This window comes from Sander vitreus, chromosome 11 (assembly GCF_031162955.1).
Source record: "Sander vitreus isolate 19-12246 chromosome 11, sanVit1, whole genome shotgun sequence".
NCBI classification, from domain to species: Eukaryota; Metazoa; Chordata; class Actinopteri; order Perciformes; family Percidae; genus Sander; species Sander vitreus.
The window spans coordinates 21,029,208-21,047,561 of NC_135865.1; the positions used below are offsets into that span (position 1 = coordinate 21,029,208).

The 18,354-nt window shown below is 41.0% G+C and overlaps 1 protein-coding gene across 12 annotated transcripts in view; it reads left to right on the forward strand.

Annotated features, from left to right (window-relative positions):
• The window catches only part of mycbp2 (MYC binding protein 2), a 64,009-nt gene that overhangs the window by 32,413 nt on the left and 13,242 nt on the right, over positions 1-18,354 (forward strand). For 5 of the 12 annotated variants that reach the window (XM_078262273.1, XM_078262274.1, XM_078262276.1 and 2 more), the window contains 17 exons: positions 74-292; positions 414-636; positions 1,586-1,704; positions 1,886-1,973; positions 2,133-2,182; positions 2,301-2,473; positions 2,696-2,840; positions 2,966-3,172; positions 3,696-3,751; positions 3,845-3,960; positions 4,180-4,277; positions 5,499-5,615; positions 6,350-6,490; positions 10,800-11,024; positions 12,095-12,227; positions 12,311-12,436; positions 15,783-15,983. In XM_078262273.1, the coding sequence (XP_078118399.1) occupies positions 74-292; positions 414-636; positions 1,586-1,704; positions 1,886-1,973; positions 2,133-2,182; positions 2,301-2,473; positions 2,696-2,840; positions 2,966-3,172; positions 3,696-3,751; positions 3,845-3,960; positions 4,180-4,277; positions 5,499-5,615; positions 6,350-6,490; positions 10,800-11,024; positions 12,095-12,227; positions 12,311-12,436; positions 15,783-15,983 (2,437 nt within the window). The remainder of the gene's footprint in view (positions 1-73; positions 293-413; positions 637-1,585; positions 1,705-1,885; positions 1,974-2,132; positions 2,183-2,300; positions 2,474-2,695; positions 2,841-2,965; positions 3,173-3,695; positions 3,752-3,844; positions 3,961-4,179; positions 4,278-5,498; positions 5,616-6,349; positions 6,491-10,799; positions 11,025-12,094; positions 12,228-12,310; positions 12,437-15,782; positions 15,984-18,354) is intronic. The other 7 variants (XM_078262282.1, XM_078262285.1, XM_078262277.1 and 4 more) reach the window with 6 other exon arrangements.

Genomic DNA, 18,354 nt, shown 5'->3' on the forward strand with positions numbered 1-18,354 from the left:
CTCTTCATCTTGACTTTAAATTGTCTCTCTCTGATGTGGCATTGTGGTGAAATTCCTCCTCTTCCTCATCCAGGCTGCTGTTGAAGTCTTTGGACTTGTGCAGGAGCTGTTACCTGCTGTCTCTGCCCTCAACCAAAAGTATGCCCCACCCACCTTCAATCCCAACCAGTCAACAGACAGCACTACTGGCAACCAGCCTGAGCAGGGCCTGTCAGCTTGTACCACCTCAAACCACTACTCAGTAATTGAGAGTGACCACCCTTACAAACAAGCTGGCGTCACACAATACAGGGTAAGGTATCCTTTGGCATGCTAACTGCTTAGCAAGCAAAGTACATCTGAAAAAGTAAGGGACACACATATCATTTCATATCAAGTCTTAACTAATGTTGCTCTGTCTCACCTTGCCTCAGGTATCATTCCCAGACTGTGTCCGCTGGACCACCATTGAGTTTGATCAACAGTGTGGCACTGCACAGCCAGAGGATGTCCTACGCCTGCTCATCCCCAGCCGTACCCTCCACCTGTCCAGCCTGGGGGGCAAACCTTTGATCCATGACACCATCAACACCTGGACTGAGCTCAAGAAGTTCTCAGGCTCCACAGGCTGGCCAACCACGGTCCTAGTGCTGCCAGGTAGGAGAGGCCAACAAACTTTACGACTGTGTGAGACTAAGTCGATTTAAAATACAGTAGTCTGGTAGAATAATAAAAGTTTACCACATAAAACAATGGATACATTCTTCATTTTAAAATCAAGACATTAGCCTTTACCACTAAATTACAGACAACTTCTGCTTCCCAATATTACTGCTTTTTAACATCATCATTGGTTATTAAGTGATAAGCTAAATAGTTTGCACTTCTCTGATATTAACATCATCATCAGCACTAAGATTGCATGTAACAGTACTTTTGTTATTTGAAGTGCTTGTCAGACTTGAAATTGAAAGCGGTCATCCCAAACTAATTAGAAAGATCAGGAAAAGCCTGCATTTCAGTGAATTTGTCCAAAACAACTGCAATGAGGATACATTGTTTCTCTTTTTTATTTGATTACATTCTGGACAGGATCATAACATGCTAAGCTAGCATGTACTGCCCAACCAACTTTCTTGCCCTGAAGTCAGCCTTTAAATCAGCAGCAGAGTCTGGGATGATGTGCTACATACCTTAATGGGGAAACTGAGGGTAGAACATTTCAAAAGTTGCATTTACTGTGGTGACCAAAAAGGAAAGAAAGGCAAAAATCTATACCTAGCAAGTAAAACAGGCAAACACATATTCTTTATTGAGGCAATGCATTCAGTTGTAAACTGTGACAGCACTAGCAATATTTATGAAGAAATGTGTCATATGATTTAGTAATGATTAAGCAGTGACGCCATTCCAAATAGTTATTCTTGTAACCCAGATCTAGTTCATTGATCTTAATTGTTCTCATATGTGCTTTAATCTCCTTAGTAATGCTTCACTGAGCCACCTGCCACACTAGGCAGCCATTAGTTTGCCAGTGATTATCTACATAATTTTGCCCACCTGTCTCTCTTTTCATCTTCTATTTTTCTGCCCTCTCTACTTCCAGGAAATGAAGTTCTCTTCTCACTGGAAACCGCCTCGGACTATGTTAAAGATGAGAAAGCTTGTTTTTATGGCTTCAAGTGTGTGGCTGTGGGATATGAATTCAACCCTGGTCCTGATGAGGTACAGGCACTCTCGTATATTCCTCCGTCGTATATTTGTGTAGCGGTCTGGTCTTCCATCTTTCTGTAGAATGGGCGTTTTGTTTCTGAGAACTGTTTGAGCTCATGACGTGATGTGCATTGGTAGAGAAAATGTAAAATGTCGCAAAACCTTCCTGACTATAGCGTTTTGGACATTTCAGGGTATCATCCAGCTAGAGAAAGAGTTAGCCTTCCTGGGCAGTGTGTGTGCTGCAGCGCTGATGAAGAAAGACCTGGCCCTCCCTATAGGTATGGAAAACAGTGGAGGGATGAGTGAATTTGATGGGATGTTTTTCTATTATTATTCTACGATAAGTTAATAAGTTGTGTGTATGTTACTGATGGGAGCAAATTAATATTGTATAACATCTTGAGTAAATCATGCATCTGTTTTTTTTTTAACTTGAGGCAATGAATTGGAGGAGGATCTTGAGATTCTTGAGGAAGCTTCTCTTCAGGTCTGTCATCTTTTAAACTCAGATATTCTTTCAGACATATTGTGGTCTTGTGAAAAGGTGTTAATATTTCTTCAGCATTCTACCTTCCTTGATTCTTATTTCCTTTAACCTCACCCAGGTGTGTAAGGCCCACTCAGGGATCCTGGGGAAGGGCCTGGCCTTGTCTCACTCCCCCACCATCCTGGAGGCCCTGGAGGGAAATCTGCCCCTGCACCTCCAAACCAATGAGCACTCTTTCCTTGAGGACTTCATCACTTGTGTACAGACCTCAAGTGGAGGACGTCTGGCCAGGTAAATGTTTGTGGAGCCTGCACAGCTTTGTCTGCCTCTTGTCAATTCTAGTTACCTGACGAGAGCATAATATGCCCTGTGCATTTCCCTTGTTGAAATATGTGTTGGTTGTACATTTTTATTTTAGCTTTCACTCTACAATTTACGTTTTGATTGATGACTCCCTCATTACAAATTAGTAATGTTCTACCCTCTCTCCATTTGTTCTTTTCTTCCATCCAGGTGGCTGCAGCCAGACTCTTACGCTGACCCCCAGAAGACATCTCTGATCCTGAACAAAGATGACATACGCTGTGGATGGCCGACTACCGTGGTCGTACAGACCAAAGACCAGTATGGAGATGTGGTGCACGTTCCTCACATGAAGGTCAGGATATGGTTACTTTGGCTTTTCTGCTTCCAAGAGTTAATATTTTATAGAATTTGAAATAGAATCATTTTTCCTGCAATGGCAAATCTCTGACTTGTGTTTCTTATCTCTTACATGTCCAGGTGGAGGTTAAGGCTGTACCTGTTTCCCAAAAGAAGTCGATGCACCCTGAGAATGTGAAGAGGCTGCAGCGACTACCTGGAAGCTCTTCGCCTTTGTCTTCTGGCCCTGACCTAACCTTTGGAGGTTTGCCAATGCCCAAGCTGGAGGCCACGTACGAGCCCATGATTGTGAAAGAGGCTCGATACATTGCTATTACCATGATGAAGGTCAGCCTCATGTAACTGGCTCATAACTCATTTCACAACCTCACTTGTTTACTTACTGCATGAGCTCCACAAGGGGGAGCTATTTGGTCAATATTAGATATGTTGTGTACATGCATACAGAGTAATGGCAGCTGCAATATTAACATGTGAGCCGCTTGCATTTTTAATAGCTACTGTTTTCCGTGTTTGCATTTATACATTGAACACTTCTAAGGTGAAATAAGATAATACATATAAAATGTATTTTAATTGGAGAAGATAAAAGGAGGGTAAATTGACTGACTAAAATAAAGACATAAATATAAAAATTGTGCAATAACAGTAATTGAGGAAGAAATGTTTCAAAACCAGTAATGAAATCTGGCAGAATTATAAATAGTTCATAGAGTTCCTAAAAACTGAGATAAATATTATAGGCCCATTAATAATAGTTTGGATTTAGGGAACATCAAAATGGTTACCTATTCTGTAAAAAATGTGTTTTTGTTGTTCCCTTCATACTTGTGCTCTTTGTCTTTTGTAGGCATATGAAAACTACTCATTTGAAGAGCTGCGGTTTGCTTCCCCCACCCCAAAGAGGTAAGCAAGGTTAATGCAGAAACAAAACACATTTTCCAGTAAGATACAATCTTCTTAAGAAACGATCTTGATGATTGATCATTTCCCACACAGACCCAGTGAGAACATGCTGATTCGTGCCAACACTGACGGAACCTACAGCGCCAACTGGACTCCAGGAGCAGTTGGCCTCTATACAATCCATGTCACCATTGATGGCATTGAAATAGGTATGTCAACGTAAATGTCTGTTGGAGTCTGTCCTCTGTGGGAAGTATTTCCCACACAGTGAATAGAGGGTATCCACTGATGACCATTACCAACCCCCATCAAGAGACCTAATGCAGCTGCTATGCATATGGTTTAATTCATATTTTGAAAAAAAGCCTTTTCGAATAGACAGTAAATTACCGTCTTTTTTATGTTGAGCTGTAAATCTTTTCTTTTAGATGCTGGTTTGGAGGTAGAAGTCAAAGACGCTCCTAAAGGCATGATACCACCTGGCACTCAGATGGTCAAACCAAAGGCTGAACCTCAGCCTAGCAAGGTGAGCTTTATCTTTTGATTAACCAACCAGGGGGCATGAACATGCACATATACACACATGTAACATGCATGCACGCATGCAGTCACCCATCAAATACACCACAGACCAGAAGCAATGCGTCCTGTCTTGTATACCTGTCAACACCATTTTGTAACTTTAACTTAACTCTTACCCTAAAAGCCGCATTAAGCAATAATCTGATTAAAGCTGTGAAACAAGGAACTCCCTTCAATGTGAAAGGGTTATTAGTACTGCCCACTCGCACTGAGAATCAACATCTTATTTTGCACCTCTGTGCAGCTTTTAGCTTTTGTTTTACCTTGTTGTTTTGGTGTGCTGGTCTAAAACAAATTCTGCTCTGTAAAAAGCAATAGACACAAAAAGTGATAGCTATCTGTCCAGTGCAAGGTGATGGGGATCCAAAAAAACACTAGTAAACAAATTCAAACATTTAGTGAGGCAAAGACAGGCAGATATTTTTACCTGGACTTGGCAGACTAAACTAGGGCTACCAGACCTGGACCTCCTTTGCTTTCATCAGGTGATAATAGTGAGGTGTGATGTTGCTTTACTTTGTTGAATAAGCAACTAGCAATATCAGGAAGTCATATACTGTATTAAGGCAGAGCCCTGTGAGTTTGTTGAGTGTTTTTGTCACTGTGTGGCGAAAAATTTCAGATTTTATTATGGATATTTGCGGTACTGAGGTTACAGTGTGCCTGCTGACACTGTACAGTATCTCAGCCGTGTCATCCATTCAAGCTGCAGTGGTTGATTATTACTCATATTTTAAAAAGTAGTCAAAAGAGTGATTAGAAATTACTTCAAATGCAGATGATTCATCAAACTGATATTAAGCATGTTGTGCTCATCATCATTTTGTGAAACTTGGTATTTTGATTTTGCAATCCACAATGGGGGAAACAAGCAAAATAACATGTGTTCCAGGGTTTTTAATGCACCAGTATGAATGGGTGGATTAAAACAAAGTGCATCTAACTGGTGCTGCTGAAAATTGAGCTCCTACATTTTGCCTATCTTTGGCTGTTTGTATGTCTGTACTTGGAAGCCAGCTCTGTGTGGGTTAATAGATGCAATCTCCCACCGTCAACTTGTTCCGCTTCCTATTCTTTCTCCTCCTGCTGCACTTGTCTTTCTTTTTGTCTTTTTATTCTTTGCTCCTGCCACTCACAATCTCCATCTCCCCTCTGCTTCTCTCAGGTCCGCAAATTTGTGTCCAAGGACAGCGCAGGCCTGCGTGTGCGTAGTCACCCCTCCCTGCAGAGTGAACAGATAGGCATAGTGCATGTCAATGGCACCATCACTTTCATTGACGAGGTAATTGACTCTAGACCAGGCAAAATATAAGTTATGCCATAGAACTATACTAATTGGAGCACTATCCACTTTTATTCTATTTCCTTGCTTCTTCTTGTTTAAGTCAGTAAGGATAGAATCATAAGTATTGTAATCCTATTTTTTTGTCTAGATTGCTAGTTTGAAGTACTTTTGAGTCCTGCTTGGTGGCTTTTATGTATTTATTTTTTTTTTATTTTTTTTTACCTCTGTAAATGATAACTACTTTGCTTGTTAATTTGTTGCTCTATACTTTAATTTGCTTCACACTCTTGCAAGGCACTCTGAGGCTTCATGAAATGCTTGAGCGCCTGCACCATAAATCCAAAGGGTGTTATGCATTTAAATCCCAAATTACAATTGTACCACTCAAAGCATTTACTTAATGATTGTACTGTAATGCAACACATATTCATAATATTTCCCAGTCCTGCACAATATCTGCACTCCCACCCTTTGGTTACAGCACTAGTGACATGTCCTATATGTCTTACATGCACCCTGCTGTAACAATACAATACTGTCCTCTAATTTGACTTGAGAGTTTCCTGCAACCTCAGGTGTGTGTGTGTGTGTGTGTGTGTGTGTGTACGTGTGTGTGTGTGTGTGTGTGTGTGTGTGTGTGTGTGTGTGTGTGTGTGTGTGTGTGTGCTGCCCATCCTGTTTCCATAGTAACAGGACGGCATGGCTCTGCTCTGTTGCTTGTTTTCCCGTAGATCCACAATGATGATGGTGTTTGGCTCAGGCTCAATGATGAAACAGTAAAGAAGTATGTTCCCAGCATGAATGGGTACACTGAAGCCTGGTGCCTCTCTTTTAACCAGCACCTGGGTAGGAGCCTTCTGGTCCCAGCCGACGTAAGTAGAAGAAGGCCTGCTGAGCAGTCTGTCCCAGTTTAATAATGACAAAGGCTCCTGTGCTGTTCATTTGGGGAAAAGCTCAGAGATCATCATTATTGTTTGGCAATAATGTTTTTTCAAGGATTCTAGTGTTTGGCACCCTCTCCCCAAATGTACTCGAAGCATGGTAAATTGAGAACTTCATCAGAGTATAACTTGTGCGGTGTTCTCTTGCATGAAATATCTATTTGAGCAAGACTGAGTATGAAACTTTCACTAACAAACTGTACAAAGACACAGCAGCTGGGAGCGTGCATGCATTAACTCATGTTTAAAGGCAGAATGTTCACCATTAAGTGACAATGGCGTGTTTAGTTGGACACAGCACTTTTAAATGCTCACATGCTTAGGCAGTATATATATGTTTGGTTCATTGAAGTGAACCCCAATGCAGGAATTGACAGACAAGGAAAAAGATAGTAAAGGAACAATTTCATCCTGTGGTGAAGTTGGTTAGTCTGCACTGTCTAGTCTTCTTTTCCTCATTGTATCTCACTCACAATTCATAAACACTTGCACACCACAGCATGTGATACTAAGGGTTTCTATCACATTTTGTTTCATGCCACAAAAACCGCCATAATATGCAACAGAATAATAAAAAAATAAGGAATGTGACTGGGTATAATTTAAGACATAAATATTGCAGTAACAGGGAAAGTATCTGTAAGATGTTAACATCCAGGTGGTTTTCTGTCATGAAGCAATCACTGGTCCACAAAAACGTTTCAATAGGAAATGGTACCTCTACTGCTCTACAATTCCACCTTTGCGTTGGGATGCTTTAGGTGCTAGAATGCTTCCGTGTAAGGTTTCTGTCTGAACAGCATGACACACTACATCATCCAAGTGGGGAATTTTTTTGGAAGTTTCTTCTTTATACATGTATTTCATTTGGTCATGGATTTGGAAATAATGACCCTGTGGTGTTTTGGAGTGAACTTTTCAATTATTTTTTTGCCCCTGCAACTGGTTTTGTATTTTTCTTTTTTTTTTTAATGCATTTGATCTTACACTTATTGTAAAGTGCTCAAACATTTGACAGGCAATTCCTCTTGGCCCCTTTTATCAGTGCTCCACGATTTCACTAACTGGCCTATCAGATTCTGTTGTCTCTTCTTCACCTTCTTAAATAACCTCTGATGCTGAACTCCAGAGGAGCCTAGGCGAAAAATTATTTATTTCTTCCAAAAAAATACATGAGCGCCTTCCCCCAACCTGTTTTCTCTCCTTTCATGGGTCATCTACTGTTCCTTGACTGTCTCACGATGTGTTGCTCAGAATGTCTTTAACGCTAGCCAAGGAGTCAGAGATATCGGCTTTTTGTCGTGGACTCCCTTAACTATATTCCCGCCACAGGTGAGTTGTATGAAGGAGGGATACATAGCTTGACTGCCCCATAGCTTATCATCTATCTGTCACTCTACTTGTCCTCTTGAACCCCTTGTGACTTTGTAGTCTTCCTATCAGGCATAAGAGGTCAAACCAGAGTTGCATGGTTGTCTGTTTTGTTGAATTTTGACAGTACAGTGACAAAACATGTCAATGGCTACTGTCCAATAGATTCTGCAGTGATCACATTTGGGATTTTTTAATTATTACTGTTCAAGCTTGTATGTTGCATGGGGTTGAAGATACTAATGTCCAGTCTGTTGCATGAGGTCTTGTTTGAAAGGCATAGTCCTTTACCCTTGTGTGCCATAGCATGCCACCCTTTAGACTGTACAAAAATAAGTGAACATTCTACTTACTGTCTGTTGGCCATTTAACTGCATCACTACAATGTTGAATGACGTGTTGAATTAGTATTAATAATATGTAATATGAGTATTTGGATCTTCAATTATATTGAAGCTTAAAATGTATCTACAGAAATGTATTTTTTGAAATATGGGGGAATAAATGCAGCTTTGGAATATCACTTCTGCTGTTGAGGATGGAAGTCTATATAAACTTAGCGCAAAAAAGTAAGGAAATTTGTGTTTGGTAGATTATTTCTCTGTGGTAACAATGCTTTTTGGCAATAAACCAATTTATATTTTTATACCGTTGGAAAGCCTGTTTAGTTCCCTTTCAAATGGTGCCTCATTTGTAAAGAACATGCATTTGTGGGATGAGCAGCAGTGCTGAGTATGTGGGTTGCGCCCATGAAAAATTTGCCAAATCTTCTCTGCCAATGCCAAACAGCTTATTCTGCCATTGACTCGTTTGGTGGATTGGATGATTGAAGTTTGAAGAAACAAGACATATTGGCAATTGAACAATTTATTAATTTCACAAACGGGAGCCTCAGTAGCGTGTGGAAGAACCATACACAGCCACAACAGCCTGGCACCTCCTCCTCATGCTGGTCACCAGCCTGGTCACACATTGCTGTGGGATGGCATCCCATTCTTCAACCAGCATTTGTCGCAAGTCAGTCAATGTGGTTGTGTTGGTCACTCTGGCACAAACAGCACACCCAAGCTGATCCCACAAGTGTTCAATGGGGTTGAGGTCAGGACTGCTGGCAGGCCATTCCATCCTCTCCACTCCCACATTTTGGAGGTAGTCTCTAATAAACCCCGCCCTGTTGGGGCAAGCGTTGTCATCTTGGAGGATAGAGTTCGGTCCCAGACTGTGGAGATATGGGATTGCCTCTGGTTGCCGAATCTCATCTCTATAGCTCTCTGCATTGAGATTGCCTCCAATGATGACTAGCCTCGTTTTTCCAGTGAGGGAGATGCCGCCCCACACCATCACACTGGCTCCACCAAAAGGTGTTACTCTAACGGTGCAGCAATCGGCATAGCGTTCTCCACGTCTTCTCCACACTTTGACGCCCTGATCCAACTCATCACTGAACATAACGTTCCTCCACATGTTCATGTTCCAGTGCACGTGTTGCCGACACGAGCACAAATGGGCCCGACGGTGAAGGGCAGTCATGGTAGGACTCCTGGCAGCCCTATGAGACCGGAGATTGGCTGCGTGCAGTCGGTTCCGGATTGTCTGGGCAGAGAGCTGTCAGCCATATCGTCCTGCAAACCTTGACTGCAAATCTGTAGAAGTCAGCCTACGGCACCGAAGTGCTGACAGGGTGTAGAAATGGTCTTCTTGGGGCGTCATCTTCTTGGGATGCCCACTTCGCGGCCTGTCTTTGACATCCCCCGATTCTTGGAGCAGACACTTACTTACTGTAGCTGTACTTACAGTAGTAGGGCCCATGCTCACAGGTGCTGCCAATCAGGTAGCAATCAGGCACCTGATTGGCAACACCTGGGGGTACCAGAAGCTCAAAACAAGTGTCCATAGCAACAGCAAAATAACCTGTTTGGCAAAATGCTGCTCATCCCACAAATGCATGTTCCTTACAAATGGAAAGGGAACTAAACAGGCTTTTCAACGGTATAAGATTTATTGCCAAAAAGCATTGTTACCACAGAGAAATAATCTACCAAACACAAATGTCCTTACTTTTTGTGCTAAGTTTAGGTTTGCAGTTATCCATGTCATGTTATATCTAGTAATTGTAAAACAAGAGCATCTCTTCTGAGCATGACGCAACCCCTCAAAGTAGTTTTAGACATTTTGAAATAGTTTGACATTTTGGGAAATATGCTTATTTGCTTTTTGCAGTGAGTTGGATGAGAAGATAGAGAAACACTCTCATGTCAGTACTGTAAATATAAAGCTACAGCTAGCAGCTGGTTTGATTAGCTTTGCATAGAGACCAGAAACCTATCGGCACCTCTAAAGTTAGTTAATTAATTAATTAATTAATTAATTAATATATAGTATATTTTGTTTGTTTAATCCATACAGACACTGAAGGTTGTGCTTTTATGGGGGTTATGTGCTCGACTATTTATTTGCCGGGAACAGGAACAAGACGATTCCAGGAACTTATGGAACGCCCTGCCAAGAAAAAGTCCCACCATGACCCCCTTGTAAAACTGCAACTTGTTGTTTTTACACTGCTAGCTGTAGCTTCATACGTATTTTAATGGACAGATATGAGAGTGATGTGAAAAGTCTTCTCATATAACTTTTAGCATGAAAGCAAATGATTCCCAAAATGTCTATTGCTTAAAGGCCTTGCACATGTCCAGGTGACATATTTATAACTGTGCATACAGCTCTTTCCCTGTTACACTGCAGACAGTGGCTCTTCGCCATAATATTTCAGGACTTAGCTGTCTCAACCTTGTCCTGGACGTTTACATTTTTGCAGCCTGTTGTTGTGTTACTGTACTTTGGCTCTAATCCATGCTCTTACCTCTTGCAGGAGGTCAGGGGCCAATCGGAGGAGAACGTAAAGGAGGTGAGCAGCTGCCCTTCCCAAGAGGCCCCCATTCGGGTGCAGAACAGGGCAGGGCAGGGCGGCGGCCCGGGGCTTTATAAGGTAGTGAAGACCGGCCCCTCTGGTCACAACATCAGAAGCTGCCCAAACCTTAGGGGTATCCCCATTGGAATGTTAGTTCTTGGCAACAAGGTCAAGGCCATAGGCGAGGTACGCACTCACCCCAAATAATGCAATGTGTTTTTTTTTGTGGCTAGAGGTGAATAAATCAGTCTGTTTAGATCACGTAATGTAATATAGCTAATGTTGGTAGATTTTGGCCTCAATTCTCAGAAATTAGAGTTCCCTCTTTTTCCTAAACTGAATTGATTTTGAATGTAAAGAATGCAATCTCTCTTTCTAAGGGGAATACATCAGGTGCTTCTGGGTGTGTGTTGTGTATCTTTCCACTCGAGGTCTTATCAACTCCTGCGGCTGCAACGTTTCCGCGTGCTTACTGATTTACTAATTTCAGTTTGTCTATAAATCCATTGCCGTTTCAGGGTGTCATATTCAGCTGCCTCGAGACTTCTCAGTGGAAGTCTGATCACAAAATGCTGGAGCCTTTCTGTGCCTTGCCTGCATCTTTCTTGCACTTTTAACAATCCTGTCAATAACTTTGGTACTTTGAACTCTCTAAATTTTCTTTGGCGTAGCGATGAGTGGAGCCTCCCGTCTTTTGGATATGACCTGTCATTGGCTGCTGTGGTGTGTCATGCTGTTCAATAGTTTCCTTTTTGAGCCTGTACTGGAATGCCCTGTCTGAGATCTGAGAGGTGTAGCCTGCACATACTAATACTTCCATCTGTCTGTTTTTCCAAAATGATAATATTTCAGGGAATTGAGAAAAAACAACCTCATGCATTTACCTTTCAATAAGCTTCCCCTTTCTTAGAGTAAGTTTTTTATTTTTTATTTTAGCTTCCATCAGTTTTGTCACGCAGTGTCTGCTGATACACAAAATCAAATTCATGTGAGCTGTGGATTTTGTATGTGTCAATCAGATAAATTGAATGTTTGCATGTTAATGATCTACTGCAGTAGAGGTTCTGTCATTGTTTTGCCTGTGCAGTAATAACATGGATGTTCTGGGGTTGATATGGAAAAGGGCTATGACTTTTTTTTTTTTTTTTTGATGAGGGTTGACAAAGAGCGTGTGAATGTGCTGTGTGAGTGACAAAGTGTTCAGTGTGTGTGTGTGTGTGTATGAGTATGGATAAAGAGTGTTGTTTGTGTATCAGGTGGTCAACTCAGAGGGGACCTGGGTACAGCTGGATAAGAACAGTGTAGTGGAGTTCTGTGAGAGTGATGAAGGAGAGGCCTGGTCATTGGCCAGAGACTGTGGTGGAAATCAGTACCTTCGCCACGATGAAGGTAAGGCACACTCAATGGGGAAAAAGTTTTGAACCTCAAAATGTGATCAATTGTAACATACCATAATTTAATCTGCTTTATAGAACAAGCACTGCTTGAGCACGGGGCCCAGACCCCACCACCCAGCCCTTTCTCTGTGCAGGCCTTCAACAGAGCCACAACTTCAAATGGAGCGCAGGGCTTTGACTATGGCATCTCCAACAACAAAGGTGAGGTCAACTTGATGTAGAGTAGGTTTTTCATAGACAAACTTTCTAGAACATATCTTTAAACTGCATATCACTTTGCTTTCAACATCCACTTTGCTTTATGCTAATCATTCACGTCGAAGTTACGTTTCTGAGTCCTCAGGGTGTATTAAAAGATTTTGAGTGATGTTTTGTCATTACTGATGTATACCTCATCTCTGACTTCACTCTGCACCCTTCTTTATTATCCCCTGCTTTATTTTCTCTCTGACTTCTCCCTATGCTTTGAGACTTTTTCTCGTAAGTTGTTTGTTACATTACTCCATTTTAGTTGTAGGAATGTAGACACTTTCACCACCTTTAGTTATATAGTTATATCACAATATAACAGCAAGTCCGATTTCCTCTTTTATTCAAAACGAGGGAACTAAACGTCACTTGACCTCCACAGTTTATAGCAGCACATCCACAAGGTATATGCGATCCAGTATGGGTCAGTCAATCTCTTTAAAATCACAGGTGCCATCAATCACTAATCTATCATCTCTTTTATTTATGCATGGTTTTTATTTTGTTCACTGTTGTAATTTCATGCCTAACATCTCTGCAATGTTGGGCATATGTCTTTGTCTGTGTGCATGGGCCAGTCAGTGTGCTTATTTTCATTTTGACTACTCTGGGCTCTCTTTAGTTGGGCAATGTGGGCTAGCCCAACACAGATAACTGGCCCTGAACACGTATCTGTGATTTCACTCTCTCGCCTTAATTTAGTCGCTTAGAAAACATTTGATCATTTATATAATCCTTGTTTTCTTAAGACTATAGTTGAATACTGAAAACATCACCTGTATGAACTCATCAATTCTGCTACACCATCAAAGATTGGATGCCCCCAAACGTGTCTGTGTATCTGCCTGAATATCATGCTGACGCTGTGTCAATTGTCTTTCAAACGGCTTACCTCTTCCTCACTGCTTGAAAAAGGAGGCTTACCTGTTGAAACACTTAGCCATGCCAATCAGAGAGCCAATCAATTAATACAACGTTATTTTAATGTTTAAACGCATAAAGGCTCCATTCACACTTGTTATTTCAAGTGTCTGGATAAAAGCCAGATTTTACACTTGGCCACATATGTGTCTTTGTTGGGCAGATCACAAGTCTGATTGCCTCTAATGTTCTTTTACTGTGCTAAATACAAAGCTGTGTAGGCCTTACTCCAATCCAGAGGGTGATGGAAATGCACCTGGATCTGTTTGCTACACAATGTTAACATGCTATTAAGCCTTGTGTCTGATTGCAAATGTATCTGTTGCTTTAATATGATAAGTCAAAAGATGACAAATTTCAGTGTCACTTTGGCTATGTGACGACTTAATGTGGCTACATGGAGGGATGGATGCATTTATACCTTTTCAACATTTCTTCTATTCAACATCACCTTTTTTTCCGAGGTGTTTTGAGCAATCTGATGGCAATATATATCAAATGCTTCTTGGTTGCATTCACGCTTGGCTTTTGATGCCATGTGACCAATTTGCCCCAGAATGCATACATTGGCAAGGTGTATATTGGGTAAATGGAATAGACTCCATTCTATTCCATTTTCGAGACAAGCTGTCTTTTGAGTGTAAACCCCACACTCAATACAGCATTAGCCAAAAATAGTGCTGTGCCATTTTGAAACCTCACAAAGTTTGTGGGCCAGCACATGTATCCTGAATAGGAACGCTCTCTAAACAGAGAGCTACCACAACAAGTTGAATGTTTGTGCAAGCCCTTAGGAGGCTGCAGGCCTTTGCAATTCTAGGTCAAGGTGATTGCTCCTGCTGAACCATCTGATGGAAGGTTTGAATTACTAGCCACCTGTGTGATGGCTCCATCATGCTGTGAGGCAGCATTATAGATGGATCACCTTCAGACTGGTCTGCTTGATGGACCAGCCTCTGGCAAAACTCTTTGAGCAAGTTGGAGAGCAACCTTACTGCTAGGTCTCTCAGGCTTTTAATATTCAGCCATGGTGGTAGATTTCACCATCTCGGCTTCACCCAGGCAGCTTCTCATTTCTGGCTCCAACAATTGATGAAATGGCAACGGATTTAAACTCCAGACTTCAAAATGTCTCTTCAGAAACCTACATTTCAGACTCTGTCAATATTTGTTAGAGTCTATGCTCAAAAACGAGACAGTGACTGGGTTTTATATCTGGTTGACAACTAGTCAGTTGTGTCAAGAGTTTTTGAATGATTACTGATGCAGTGTCAGCTCTATATACATTATATGGAGAAAGGTCCAATTTCTCCCAGCACGTTTTTTTGGAACTTCTGATGAAGACACACAGGCTTTCTTTTCGAAGAGTGACGCTTGAAATGAATACATGAGAAGAGAACCATTTCTGCCCCTCCCTCAATATATCCTTTCCCCAAATACAGTTGCGAAATGGAAGGAGCTGCTGGTTCTGGAAGCAGTTTTTGTAGAACCCTGTTTGAAAGTTGATTTGTCAAACCCTGTTTGACAAATGCTCTGCAATATAGAAACACAAGAGTTTGCTGGATAATATCAATAGTATAGGTTTATGTTAATTGCTTTTGGCTGCTACAGCATACATATATGCTCTGTGAATCACCTCCTGTGTTCTCATTTGAGAAAAAGGGAGACATTTAGATATATTTTTTGGTTTCATGATTGCGCCCCCTAGATTTACATTAATTTGACAAAATACCATTAGGTATTAGTCTACATAAGTGGAGACCTTATTCCGATACAACCAATCAAATATTGCATGAAGCAGTAACATTAGTATGACGGACTAAAGTTGCAAAATTTTCCTTTTTTTCTAATTTACAAACACACGTCTTGTTCTGCACCTTAGCTTCTCGAACGAGCCACCAAACAAACATTCACTGCGGAAAAGTGCACTGCTCAGGCTAGATAGCTAATTAGCTGATCAGCTGCGGCACATTAAACAGCATTTGAACTTGGCTGCAAACGTAATTTGCAAATGTTTCTTGGGAGTTGTAGTTCACTTCTCCCCTTATGTTTTATCTGCCTGGGCTTGTACCTTTTCAACTTTTTAATCATACAGTAGGACCAGATGCTTCTTGACCCAGTTGCTCACCTTTTGGATGCCCGTCCAAGCCTTGGAATTGCTCCTGCCAATCCTCTTGCATTGTCTTTACAGAAAACGAATAGGACTTTTTACTTCTGGGACCCTGGCAGCTCCTCCCATTTCGCACATGCGTCGTTGTGGGACATGGCTGAATGACTGATAGTATATAAACTCTGAATGATCCTCACCCCCCTTTGGAAACCTCAAACCATAGTATAAGCTGTAGTTTTTCCCCATCCTCTGTCTCCATGTTTGCAGGTGACCGGTTGAGTGGCATACTGAATTCCATTCAGTCTGGGCCCCTCCTCTCAGCAGCTCCCTCCTCCTCCGTATTTGAGCAAGCCGCCCAACCTCCCTCCTCCTCCTCCTCCTCCTCCTCCTCCTCTTCTCTTGTCCACAGCCCATTTGTGTTTGGACAATCCCCCTCCCAACTGTCTCAGCCACAACCACAGCTTCTGAGTAAGTCTGTCCTGCTTTCTGACAGCACTTGCTTGCACAGGTGTTGATCCTTTTCCTCCCAGCTTTTAGTTTTCCTGATTTGTTCCTGATTCGTTCATTCTATTTTATGTATTTTCTCGAGAGGGCAGCAGTGATGTGTGACACATAATAGTGTAGTTATGTTCTACAGTGCAGTAATATCCCCAACAAGCCAATGTGTCTATTATTTAATGTTTAAATCTTGTTTATAAAAAAACAAATAAGGTGACACTGCCTTCATGCATTGACAGGTATTTTCACTTGTTTTTGAAAACAGATTTCAAACTTAAATACTGGACTAACGTTTGTTAAAAAGGATATTTTTGCCATTTGCTGAAGTAGTAGGCCAAGTTGCTTATTTTTCTGCTTGCTCTCTTGTTAAGTCAGCTTTTTCTTCTTTTCCTCATCATTTGCCGCGCTGATTTAATTTCCGATCTGCATCTTTCATCCTTGATTAACAACTTGTTTCATTTTCTGCTTCAACCAGCCCAGGGCTTCACTGCAAATGTAAACAACCGTAGTCTTAATAGTTGTTTACAGTCTACAATAATCTCCTAAAACAGCAAAAAAAACAAACAGCCAAGTTATTAATACACAGTAAGTAATATTACATATAACCCATACTAATATAGTAGCTTGTACTTTCAATGGATAATTCAAATACCATACCACAATACCATAATTTAACTGAGATTATTTTAGAACAGGATCCAATATCTGTTTAACTCTTTCAGCCTGTGTAGCTCTCTTTCTTCTGTATTGCTACTTTCTCTCTACTTGTGGTAATCTTTATTTTATTTTTTTAACCTGGTTGTCTAATTCTCACGGAGCCCGGGGGGTGTCTTGGAAAAACATTGTGCATAAATTAATAAATTGTGCTCTTAATTTAGCATATAGGTAACTTATCACCTTCATGCCCTCAGTCTTGTGGTGCATGTACCCTTCACACTCACTATGGATCACTTCAATAGATTTATGGTTTTGATTTGATCTTGGAGATATGTGGAAAAAATTAGGAACTTGGCTTTTTAAACCTATTTTACAGGATAACGGACTCTTTTGCTGTAAAAACTTGATCTACTGAGGATCTTCATAGAAACTCATCTACAACGTTGTGGAGCACTTCGTAAATGTTTTCTTTGTCGTCTTCTTTAAACTTCAAGCTGACTGAATGCTGAAAAAAGGGCTATATATATATATATATATATATATATATATATATATATATATATATATATATATATATATATATATATATGATATTACATTTCGAGCACAAATTACTATATTGTGTGCACAGCATAGTTTTTGTTTCCATGACACCTCCAGGGCTCTGTAATTTCTCTTTTCCTCTTCTATCTATTCTATCTTCTAAGTGTTTCTCTCCTCATGTTTCTCTACTTATCTGTTGATCTTCTCGTCACTTTAACTTGTCCTTTTGCCTCTTTCTATTTTCACCTTCTCGACTTGACCCCATTGCCTCTTTGTGCTTTCTTTCTTTCTCTCTGTGGTGGCCCCCTTGCGTTCCATGCCTTGTTTGTTTACCTGCTCCACTGTTTTCCGCTGTAGATGGTTCATCACGCCGCCTTGCTTCTCGCGAGCGTGTGCACAAAAGCAATGTGTCCGTGGCTGGGCATGGTACTGCTCTCTCATCTCTCGCTCTAAGGCAAAAGGGTGGGTAATCACAGCATGCATGCCTCCCTCAGACTGAACAGAGGGTGGGTAGGAACCCAAGAAAAAACAGACTGTTCTGTGATGAACAAAGGGCTTTGTATGTTAGCATGTGAAAAAGATTTTGGGCATCTTGTTTGAGTGCCAACCTTAACATCTGTGGCCCTAAAGTAGGACGTGGCCAAACACACTACTATAATAAAGAGGAAAAACTGAAGGTGCATAATAAACACATGAGTTTTCATTTAAAGTTCTGTTTAAAAATAGGTGGACCTTAAATTCAGTTGACTCTGATGTTTGTGGTCACTAGACTAATGGATATAAAGTTTCCACTAATGCTAGATCTGTATTAGTATGAGAGGTCCCAGGACTGGGCTGGAATTCATCTTTCATCAGTTCTTCCATGGTCCACTAGTTATCTTCATCCATATCAGAGTTTGTCTGGTACAGTAATAGACAGACAAAGCTGTGAGAGAAACACTCATCTAGTAAAGTAGAAAATATATCACTCATTGTTGTCAAGGTATAACATCTTTCACCTTCTGGACTTACACGTCTTTCGGCCCTTCATTGCATTCTCCCTTATATTTTCAACATTACATTGTTTTCCACTCAGGTTTTGAGTGTTATGCTTAGAGTTAAATGGTTACACCCTTACCACTGATTAAGTCCTTTTTTCTGG